Raw genomic sequence first — 12313 nt, 5'->3', positions numbered from 1 at the left:
TTTAATTCAAGGAAAAATCCACCCTAAAAACAGCTACTGGCACCTTGCATCTCTGGCTCCATTCAGTAGTTTGTTGTGTTTTTCTTCTTAGTGGATAACCGGCCAATCGTAGACGAGGTGACGTCACCTCCAGATGTTTCCAGCAGCTACAATGGAGTTTGATATGAGAAAATGTTTCAGGATGTAAAACATCAGCGGTAAACGTCAGGTTTTGGTGTCAGTCCCTCAGAATCAAAGAGCGAGGGCTTCTTTCTAGAGCCGCCATTTTGCACCGAGAGACGTTCAACAATCATACAGGGAGAAATCCATAGTAGAAGAGGAGAGAGACCAGAATGCAATGCAGCATCAATATATGTTGGGTTTTGAGTAAGGGGCGCGACTTTTACTTTTTCCTCTTCTGACAGTAACAACTAGTGCTATCGCTCTCTCCACCTACATGTAAAAACCAGAGTGAAGTTGGCTTGATATTGGATATTGGCTCTTCAGTGGATTTTCGTTTTTCTTCCTTCAATAACTTGTAAAGCAAACAAGTAAAAAAGCACATTGATTAATTTATTTGTGATTATTGGAAGAGGAAGAACAGTCTACAACAACTGGTTTTAATATTTGAGAAAAAATATTTCCAATGTATAAACACATTCAGTGTTTTTTTCCACCAATATCCAAATCTGCACATGCTGTACATGTTATCTACTGCTGTATTTTGAATATATGTGATAAAGTTATGGCTTTTACAACAAAAACATACACACCTAAACATATTCTCTACATGCTGCAAGTTTCACATATAGTTTTTCCTCATATTCTCATTTTCTTCATTATATATTGCATATTTGTTGATCTTTTTATAACTTGTTACACATATTTCATATTTAGTTATATTCTCATATTATGTATTTTTCATTAATTTTTTCTTTGTCTCAATAAGTTCCAACGCTACTATTTTGCACACTCTTAATGCTTTCATTCTTTCACTCATACATTTCTACTTCACACGTTCTAGTGTTGAAATTACCAACAGATGACCCTCTTTTGCTTCATTCTTATTTCTATTTCTATTTGTCTGTGCTGTATCTCATTATTATTGGCTGCTGAAAGGCCCAGTTTCCCCACAGGGATCAATAAAGCTTCATGTTATCTTAATCAGCAGTGTAAAAACATGAAGAGGGGAAAAGTAATGTGGCCACAGATGGGAACAAACAAACAGACTAACAAGATGCATAACAGACAGTTTCGGGCCAAGAGTGGACGCCCAAACATGTTGCCTCATCTCATCGCGTCTTTATGGATGGATCTCATAAACGCTGTTGAAGTGAACTGATGTCTGCTCATGTCTCCTCCTCCTGTGTGTGTGTGTGTGTGTGTGTGTGTGTGTGTCAGCGGCAGTATGGCAGCCAGGTGTCGGAGGGCCTGATGTTCCTGGAGACCCGCCTGGCGCTGGGCGTCTCCAGCAACTACAGCCTCAGTCTGCTCACCTTCGCTCTGGCGCTGGCCGGCAGCTCCAGCGCCGACGAGGCGCTGAGCGAGCTGATGGGACGGGCCGAGATGAGAGGTACCGGGACAGGGGGGGGGGGGGGGACACAGATTTATTCTTGAGTCCATAGGTTAATGTATCCAACCACCTCTACATGCTGTATTTTGTTGAATCATCTTCCTTACATAGCAGAGCATTCTGGGTGTCCAGAGGAAGAGTTTCATTCCAAAATTAGGTGTCCACCATTGATACCCCCCCCCCAAAAAAAAAACACAATGTCAAACCAATCCAACCAATATAATATCCAGTCGAAATGATTTACTTTCTTAGAAAATGATTGCTTGCATAAAAGTACAGCTCAAGTGCAAGATATTCTACATATAACACTTTTGAGCATGAAATCATTCTTATTTATGAAATATTGACTAATGAATTACAAGGACTTCAAATTTCAAGAAGTCAAATCTTCAATTAATTTAAGGCAGTCAACTCTTGGAAAATCTTTTATTTCTCTTCTCTTGGCTTCAATCATTCATAGCAAACTACTTTTAAAACATTTTTTTTTCATGTTTTTGAAGAGTTGAGTGTCTTGAATTCACTGAAGACTCTTTTCCAGACACGTTTCCAGTGCAAGTTTGTTTATTTCTGCAGCCGTTTATCACAAGCATGAGACTGAGCCTAACTAGATCTAACTGATCAACAGTCAACCACAGAACAGACTGATATAAGACAAACATCAGGAAAAGCACAAGACACACAAAAGCAGATTTTTCTAGACTTTTCTGAATGTCTGGTTTGTCCAGAGTCCTCTGTATGCAGATAGTGAGAAAATGATTGCTGGCATAAAAGTACAACTCAAGTATTGACATATAATTGTGAATATATTGTACATATTACATCTTATTTGTTAAGTACTGAACTTCAAATTTCTTTGTTTAGTTTTCCAAAATGCATGTATTGTGTTCCAAGACGTTTTTGGAAGTCTTCATTTCTCTTCTCTTGGCTTCAGTCTTTCATTGCAAACTAGTTTTAAACGGTTTTTAAAATTATTTTTGAAGAGTTGAGTGTCTTGACTTGCCCTATTTACTTTTTTTTAAACGTCTGGATGCCTCAGAAAGGGCAAGTTTTCAATGAATTCATGGCACTCCGCTCTTGGAAAAATCGTTCATTTCTTTTCTCTTGACCACAGTCATAGCAAACTAGTTTTAAACCAGATGTGTTTTTTGAAGAGTTGAATGCCTTGGATTCATTGACGACATGCTCTTTTTTATATTTCTGAATGTCTGGAGGCCTCGATTCCCCAGTGAGCGGCTCTCTAGTCTGACAACAAGGCAGACTTTCTCCTCTGTGCGGATAAATCATATGTATCACAGGGACGGGACGATCTGCTTATCTCACGATACGATACACGATATGTGGTTCACGATTCAAAACAACCAGGATACGATGTGATCAATAAAAGTTCAGCGACAACAAAGTCTGACTGTGCAGAGTTCTGTTTATTTCTGAGTCGCAAATCTTTCTAGCGATGCCATTGGCTGCTAGAATGTAAACAACAATTTAAAAATGTCATTACAAAGTGACAATAATATAATTTGGATGGAGAGCTTGTGAAACTGTGATGGTCAAGAGTCTCATTAGTGATTACTACAGCAGAATAACATGGAGCTGATATCACCATTCATGTTCCTGACAGCAGAATAACATGGAGCTGATATCACCATTCATGTTCCTGACAGCAGAATAACATGGAGCTGATATCACCATTCATGTTCCTGACAGCAGAATAACATGGAGCTGATATCACCATTCATGTTCCTGACACACCACACGGATTGTCACAGTTTTGTATCGCGATATATTGAATTTCGATATATCGTCCCATCCCTAATATCAGATATATGTCAAATGGTTGCTGTATCTGCTCTGTGTGTAGACGGCGTGCCGTTCTGGACGTCCTCGGACGCCGGGCTGTCGGCGTCGTGGCAACCGCGCTCCGCAGACATCGAGATGGCCTCCTACCTGCTGCTCTGTCTGAACGAGCTGGGAAGCGTGGAGCGGGGCCTCGGCCTCCTGAGGTGGCTCGGCCAGCAGAGGAATCACCTGGGAGGATACGGGAGCACACAGGTGAGGTCTGAGAGCTGGAAATATTCCCTGTATTTCTGCACAGTTCTAAAGCCGAACTGAAAGATTCAACACAGCCTCATAAAAGTTTGTGAAATGAGCCTGAAACATAGATTACATGTTGTGGACAGGAATTATGTGAAGATTCAGAGGTGTGACCAAGTCAATTTTGCTCGAGTCTCAAGTCTAAATGTAGAACAGCAAGTCAAGTCAGAACAAATCAAGAGTCCAGTATCAATTTAATATCTTAAAGAAAACTAAATATCTAGGACTTTTCAATGCAATATGGTTTTAATAGGATAAAAACTTGGTAAGAGCATCATGAGTTTGATTTCTATAATCAGTTTCAACTTCAATAAATTCAATCATTCCATACAAATTCAGAAAACAGAATTTAAATTCAGTCGTCCGCTGGAACAAATCTCATCACTTTCAATCTAAGTCATTTACACAAACACAAGATCTCAAGTCAAGACTTTAGAAACCTTTTCAAGTCATCAAAGTACAAGTCAGAGTCAAGTCCCAAGTCACCAGAACCCAAGTCAAGTCAAGTCTCAAGTCTTCTCTTCATGCAGCAAGTCAAGTCTCAAGCAATTCAAACTGTGACTCGAGGGTTAGGGTTAGACCTCACCTCTGATGGTGGGGTTTAACCTTGGGTTGTGTAGCTTCCTGGCCATGACAGAAGAAAATAATAGGTTTATCAATAATTGTAAATAGGTGAAACAAAGGTGGGAGACGGGACTTTGACAAAGCAGATTCTGCCAATATATAAAAAACTCCTATTTCTCCTATTTACAATTATTGGTATTGGTATTAAACGTATTATTTTCTTCGTTCCATCATCATAAGTTTCCTCCGACCGGATTTCGGAGTTCCACTTAAAAGAATAAAGAAAGCGTTTCTGTTTAACTCAGTGGGCAGAGCATGGCACCAACACTGTAGAGTCAGCGTTTGTTTCCCAGCTGGGACGGCTCCTGCTGAACATGGTCCTGCAGGGCAACATGTCCGTCAAACAGAACGACCTCACTGTGCCTCCAAAAAAAACTGGAGGGAAAAAAAGCCTTGTTTTTTTAGCTTGACCACTTTTGAGCATTTGTCAGTTTCTCCAGCGGGTTTTTGGAAAGTTTCCACGCAGCTCGGGGTCGCAGAGTTTCCTCAGCCCACAGACGAATCCCTCTGTAATCCTTCAGCTGGAGTTACAACACGGAAAAATCACCAAAATTACGGAGTTAGGAGGTTTTCACATGACAGCGACGGCGTGTCATGTTGTTGTAAAGGATGGAGGGCTTCGCTGACGGGACGGTGAGGCTGAGCCGGGTCGGGCTGACGGCTTCCTGCTGATGGAGCCTGAAGGCTGTCAGAGGAAGAGGAAGAGGAGGAGGAGGAGGAGGAAAGTTCTGCTGTCTGTGGTTTGAGTCGCATCACAAGGAGACTGTGGCTGTCTGGGCATGTGGTGACGAACAGCAGTTACTGTACACACACACACACACACACACACACACACAGGAACACACACACACACACACAGGAACATATACATACACACACACACACACACACAAACATATACATTCACACACACACACAGGAACATATACAGACACACACAGGGACACACACACACACACACAGGAACATATACATACACACACACACACACACACACACAGGGACACACACACAAACAAAAACACATACACACACACAGGGACATATACATACACACACACACACACACACACACACACACACAGGGACACACACACAAACAAGAACACATCCACACACACAGGGACACACACACAAACAGGAACACACACACAGGGACACACAGGAACACACAGACAGGAACACACACACACACACACACACACAGGAACACACACACACACACAGTTGTAAACAGGAAACCACTTGAGAGTATCGAAGTGAAAGTCCAGCAGCGACTGAACTGTAATAGAATTTATTAGCACAAATGCATGAAGTAGAACCCGACACACACGCACACACACACACACACACAGGAACACACACACACACACACACAGAGTTGTAAACAGGAAACCACTTGAGAGTATTGAAGTGAAAGTCCAGCAGCGACTGAACTGTAATAGAATTTATTGGTGCAAATGTGTGTAGCTGAACCCGACACACACACACACACACACACACACACACACACACACACACACACAGACCCAGCTCTCCAGCGTGTTCCTCTCCTCTCCCTCAGGACACGGTGGTGGGTCTGCAGGCTCTGTCGGCGGTCGCGGCTCAAGGCGCGTCACATGACCAGGACCTCACCATCAGAGTCAGCACGAACTCCACCGCCGCCGCCGCCGCCGCCTTCCACATCGACCACAACAACTTCCTGCTGCTGCAGAGCCAGCAGGTACACACACACACACACACACACACACACACACACCAGCTCAAGTAAATAATGAATTTCTCTTTTCAGGTTGTTTCATTTGATGATCGGAGGAGACAGAGCGGCTGGGAACTATTCAGTGTTTCACAAGAAAAAAAGCACAAATTAGAGAAGAATCTGAAAGAATAGAGCCAGGTTTACCGACATAAACACTGAGCAGGTCTAGTCAGATAAATACTGATCCAGGTCTACAGAGATAAATACTGTTCTGTTTACTGTTCCTGTTCCTGTTTGGTTTTACCCTCCAGATCGCCCCACAGGCGGAGCTGAACCTGCGGGTCACTGCAGAGGGACGAGGATTCGCTCTGGTTCAGGTACAGGAGTCACATGTGAAGACAGTCACGGGACAGAGAAACACCGTCCTTAGTGAACTGATCTGGGTCGGCACTATAGGATGAGTCACTAAAACCAGCGCCTCCTGCTGGTCTGTCTTTAGGCAGCCTGGACTCAGCCTGGAGAGTAAAGTCAGTGTGATGTTGAGGTGTCAAGCCTGACTTGACTTGGCTCTACAGTTCCCATTAGGGATGTCACTTTTAAGAAATGTTCTTGAAAAAACAGCAACATGTAGCTTGTGACATAGAAAATACGAAACGTGGTTTTCTTCAATCAAATCTTTAATTAAAGGTTTGAAACATGGGCCTGTTTATAGAACAGCAAAACAAAAACAGAATTATGGCCAATAAATAGATTATTTAAATGATCTCTCTCTCTCCAGCGATTGAATCACTGAACACAAACACGCTTCATTTTGCTAAATCTGCAGCCTGTCTGGCCAGTTAGTTTGCACCTGTTGTATTTAAATAATGATTTCAGTAAAACTCCCGCTGATGCAATTGAAGACAAGACCACACTGTTCAATTTGATCGTAATTGATAAGCTTGATCGATCAAATTCACACTTACAACCCTAGTTCCCATGGTATTATCTAGTACTTTCATAATAGGCATTGGAAAGGCAAAATGAGCAAATGTTTCCAAAGTATTACATAGTAATTATTCAGTAATGATTGAACAACTTGCTACATTAATGTAGTCCTGTTATCATTCTAATAATGACTCGTTATCACCAGAAATTACCGGCATTTAACAGAGAAATTATACACTATAATTACAAATAGTTACTCGTTATTACCAGAAATGACCAGTTACTTCCTGATAATGTCCATGTAATTACACAGTAATTACCCTGTAGGCCTAATTTGTGTACCGTAATGTGAAGTGCCACTCACAAGGGAAACTGTTTTGTGCTTTAATTAATTTCACACAAGATGAAAACAATGTGTTCTCCTCAAATTGTAATACAACACAATCAAAGAAAGAACAAAACAAACAGAAGAAAGAGAAAATATGTGAAATGTGTAATATCAATGATGTAATAATCCCAAAACACAAAGCAAGAGTTAGTTGCATGGAAGTTGTTCTTTCCCCTTTTTCACAATAACCCCAGTCTCATTTCCCTTCTTCTTCTCTGTCCTGCCTCCCTCTCTCTCTCAGCTGAATGTGTTTTACAACGTAGGCAGCGGCAGTTTGTTGAGGAGAAGAAGAGCAGCGGGCGGCGAGGCGTTTGCTCTGGAGGTGGAGCTGTTCGACACGGAGACGCACGCCGTCCGGCTCTACATCTGCACCAGGTGAGGCGCCTGACGCAATCATGACAATCACAGTTATTTGTATCACATTTTTTCAAAACAGTGTCATAAAATCCTTTACAAACAATAAAACTAAATAAATAAAGACGTAAGACACAAAAATAAATAAAAGCCAATAAGGTAAACAATAAAAACTCCAGATGTGGATTGAAAACAGGGTTACATAACAATAAAAACAGACAAATTCAGTAGGAATAGCAAAGGGAAAAAAGCATATTTTGAAAGCCTGTATGTAAATATACATTCAATTTTAAGAAGTGATATAAAATTAATATGTTAAAATGAAAGGTTTCATTCCTAATGCTATATATCCATTGGGGAAAAGTTTTGGTTACTGAAATTCATCCATCAATATTTAAATAGTCATAACTTTAACAGCAAGTTGCTGCTTGCTTTCTGTAACAAGTAACTTTTAACTTAAATTTTATTCATTAATGACTAATTTATTGACTAATTTCACATAATTTCTTATTTTCATGCAGTGTCTATTGTCTTTTCACTTGTTGCTTGTTCTTATGCTCTGTAAAGCGCGTGGTGACAAATATTGTTTATTATTAGTATTGTTATATGCCACTGTTGTTCTTATGTATCAACCATTTTGTCAGAATAGGCGTCATTATTTTCAATGGATATCCCATTTTGGAATAAAACTTTTTACATGTTCCTGTTTATTTATTGCACCTGCTGAATTAAGTAATGTTTTGGATAGTTTAAACCTGCAATAAGCGATATCAGACCTTCTAACTAGTCCTGAAGCTAATGTGTGTTATGTGGAGATTTCACTGAGACATAATGATATAAACCAATATCCTTGTTATCCTGTTTTCTCCTCTTTTCTAAAGCTTGTTGTCAGATTCTGCTCCTGAACGAAGCTCCTCCCGCTCCATTCAGCAGCTTTTCATGTTTTTTAAAACTAGCTCGTCTCCTCCCTCGCTGTTTAAAAGCGGCGCTCTCCCCCTCCCACTCCTGAAAAACATTCTCGTAATGGTGGAATCAATGAAGCGAGCGAGTAAACTTGTAGTAAACTTGTTAAACTAGTAAACTTGCTACCTGCCTCTTCACTTGTCATTGTGGGACATGTGACCTTCAGCAGGAGAAAGATCTGTCAAAGTGAGACTGGTAACCGGTGAGACTTCTCTGTAGGTACGGTTAGCTTAGCTGTTAGCATTTATGCACGATGCTTTGTAATGTTTGTCCTTGGTAGGCCTCCGTAGTGCAGTGGCTTTGCTGTGTGTTATTTACAAATGTGTTACGGTTTCCGTCGCCCTCTAGCGGTCAGAAGATTTAGCTTGTCGCAGCTTTAAACGTGGCGGTGGTGTTCAGTGTGATGCGGTGTCGCCCCCTGCAGGCTGCAGGAGGCGGCGGGCCTGGAGGCGACCGGCATGGTGATCCTGGAGGTGGGCCTGCTGAGCGGCTTCAGCCTGGCGCAGAACGGCGTGCCGACCGGAGCTGTGGTCAAGAAAGTGGAAACGTCTCCGGGGAAGGTCATCCTGTACTTAGACTCTGTAAGGTTCACTCTGTACTTCTTTGATGTATAAGGGTGCAAGCTATAGCTGTGATCTCTGTCTACCCAACGATGTTAAAAGGGCAAAAATAATAATAATCTGCAAACTGAAATTACAGTTAAAATGTACAGTTGTTATGCTACGGAAAATGCAGTGCTATTGCGCAGTGAGCTGTCAAAACAACATGAGCGTTTAGCTGAAATTTATTATTTATTTACCAAATCACATTAAGTCATGTAAGAGCCTCAATATCACAGCAACATCAACATTTTTTGAAATCTGCTAGATTGCACCAAACCTATAAATTCATTTTTCTATATTTCATCTTTGCAAATTTGTCAGTGACTGTGCTGATAAAGGTTACACAGTAAGAGTGAATCAGTGACGGAAAATAGTCTGACAACAGAAACAGAAAGATCTGTCAGTGACGACACCTGTGTTGTGTTGAAACATCAAATCAGTGATCACAGACTGTCGCAGGAGACAAAGTTGGCTTCGTAACACTGCTGCCAGTGGAGAGAACCGATCAATACACTGCTGAGAGGAAGCAGAAGTACGTCAGTCATGTTGGTGAAAGGTCTAGATCATAGTGTTTTGATGATGATGATTAAAATGTAAAATGTAAATGTGTTTCCAGGTGACGACAGAGGAGATGTGCATCCAGATTCCTCTGGTTATGGAATATAAAGTCGCCAAAGTCCAGGATGCAACTGTTGTCATCTACGATTATTATGAACCACGTAAGACTGGAGTCTAATAACCAGCTTTATTTGTATGGCTTATAGTTTTAGAAATACTACTACTGCTAATACTACTGCCACTACTACTAGTACTAATACCAAAACTACTACTACTACTGCTATTATAACTACTACTACTCATACTTCTACTGTACTACTACTACCACTACTGCTAAGACTAGTTCTACTGCCTCTACTAGCACTAATACTACTTTATTCTTAAAACAATAACATAAGACATTTTGTTTTAACACTTTTCAAGCTACACACTTTAGAGAGAAACAGGTTTAGCAGTAGGAGAAGCAGCACTTGAATATCAGTGACCACATGGTGAGCCTGCAGCTTTGACCTCTGACCTCTCTGTGTCTGTCTCTGCAGGGCGGAGGACGGTGCGGACGTACAGGTCGTACTGGAGGCAGGACATGTCCGCCTGCTCCTTCTGCGGCGATGACTGCCGTCAGTGCCGAGCGCAGGACCAGCACATGAGCGCCGGCGCGTCGCACGCCGCGCATCACTTCCTGCTGCCCCTCTGCGCTCTGCCGCTCCTGCTCATCTCCGCTGTGTAAACGAGACAGAGGCCGGTTCAGCTTTTAGATGGACACTAATGTAAGGTTCAACATTTTGTGGAAGGTGTCAGGCCGGCGTTACACGGTGAAACTATTCATGCAATTTGGTTGCATTGGTGAGTTGCGAGTTGCACAAAGATTTCAAATGCAATCAAAACTACACAACACACTCTGCAATAGTTTAAATGGTTGAGAGGGGGAAAGTCATGTTTTACAACGGCAAACAAATTAAAAAGTTACTAATTCAGCATGTTAAATCTCTTCACTTTGGCTTAATATGAACATAATGTAAGCTACTGTATATCCACAGTTAGCAATTAAGCTAACGCCAGCTAACGTCCACTGCCACGTTAACTTTCTATACAGGAAATACTTAAACTACCTGGAATATGACAATATTTACATGTAAAGTTAATCCACAAATACCTCTAAATACTGGATGAAGATGATTTATTTTTCTTGGATGTATGTCACAAGCTGTTTGCTACGCTAACATTTCTGCTAGCTTTGTTATCTCGGTTGCATACAACAGAGTTGCGTGAAGACGTTTCACCTGTAACGCCGGCCTTAACACTTCACAACACATTATCACAAGTTCCCAGTGGCTTCGTTTACATGCACAGAGACCCGGCTGCTGGCCATACTCTGCTTATGGTGACAGTGAAACACTTGCTTCTGTAGTTTGACGTTTTTCCGGGTGAAACAGGATGTTGGGACGGGACGTGATGCGGGGAACGACTGTTCAGAAGTGGGTGGGTTGGTCCAGAAGAGACATGGAAAGTGACTCATAAGAAGTAGCAGCTAGCCAAGACCACCAGCCTCCATCACTGAAGAAGAAGAAGGAGATGAGGAAGATTTTGCATCAAATTGGCATCAAATTGTACCCAGAATGCTGTGCAAGTTTGAATTTGACAGAAACCAAAAGTGGAAGCAGTGAGATGTTTCCATGTCACAGTCAGCTGTTTAATGCTGCAGTAAGCTGGAATCTTAACCAGTATGAGTTTACCAAGTGATTCTGAACCAGGTCTGATGTTTACATGCATCAAACCAAAACCAGATTACTGAGAAACCAGTTCAGAAGGGAATTCTCTGTGCATGTAAACGTGTGAGTCACATGGCCTGATGGGTAAAATATCTGTCAATGGAAATGATTTTTGAATGATGATGTTGAACTGAATATTTTGTCTTAGATGTTTTTTTTAAATCATGTACTGTATCATGTTTGTAAATGAGGTTTGGTAAATTTCTTTGTGTAACTGGATGATAGAGGAGGGAATTATATTTTTTTCAAGGTTTTTCTTGCAATGGATCATGGGAAAATGTTAAAAATTATGTCAGCATGTATAGCCAAGCAGATTCTACCACATTAATAATCTTTCATACAAATGTGATTTGCTTTTTCTTTTTTTTTTTTATTCTGCCTGTCACCTTGCATTGTTTAAAAATATAATAAAAATATTTTAATGTTGTTTTTAACTGCAACAATGTATTGGACAATTATAAACTGCGTCAGCTAAGGATGTATGGAGCCTAAAATTCTTTTTTTTTTAAATTTCCATCTTTGATCACCTGTCACTCAAACCGTGTGGGCGGAGCTTGTATTTTCTGTTGCTGCAATTTGAGTTTCTCTTTTCTTTGTCTGTTCAGCCATGGTGGCTATCACTGCTCATGCTAACTACCCAGTTCTTCTTCTGCTGTTTATTCCAAACAAACCAGGAAACGTAAAACGCATCACTTCCTGTGCGGCAGAGGATTTTTCCCAGGAAAGAGCTACTAGACACCGGCTGTTTAGAACAGACAGTGGAGAAGATTTATAAACTGGATATAG

General features: G+C 41.1%; 1 protein-coding gene across 1 annotated transcript in view; it reads left to right on the top strand.

Annotated features, from left to right (window-relative positions):
• The window catches only part of cd109 (CD109 molecule), a 33434-nt gene extending 22949 nt beyond the window's left edge, over positions 1-10485 (top strand). The window contains exons 26-33 of the mRNA XM_071910620.2: positions 1381-1552; positions 3411-3601; positions 5832-5990; positions 6278-6343; positions 7523-7656; positions 9023-9179; positions 9817-9919; positions 10298-10485. Of these exons, the coding sequence (XP_071766721.2) occupies positions 1381-1552; positions 3411-3601; positions 5832-5990; positions 6278-6343; positions 7523-7656; positions 9023-9179; positions 9817-9919; positions 10298-10485 (1170 nt within the window). The remainder of the gene's footprint in view (positions 1-1380; positions 1553-3410; positions 3602-5831; positions 5991-6277; positions 6344-7522; positions 7657-9022; positions 9180-9816; positions 9920-10297) is intronic.
• Positions 10486-12313: the final 1828 nt, after the last annotated feature.

Source organism: Centroberyx gerrardi, chromosome 18 (assembly GCF_048128805.1).
Source record: "Centroberyx gerrardi isolate f3 chromosome 18, fCenGer3.hap1.cur.20231027, whole genome shotgun sequence".
In the NCBI taxonomy this organism is placed as follows: Eukaryota; Metazoa; Chordata; class Actinopteri; order Beryciformes; family Berycidae; genus Centroberyx; species Centroberyx gerrardi.
The sequence above is the reverse complement of the archived record's forward strand: the minus strand, read 5'-3'. Positions and strand labels throughout refer to the sequence as shown.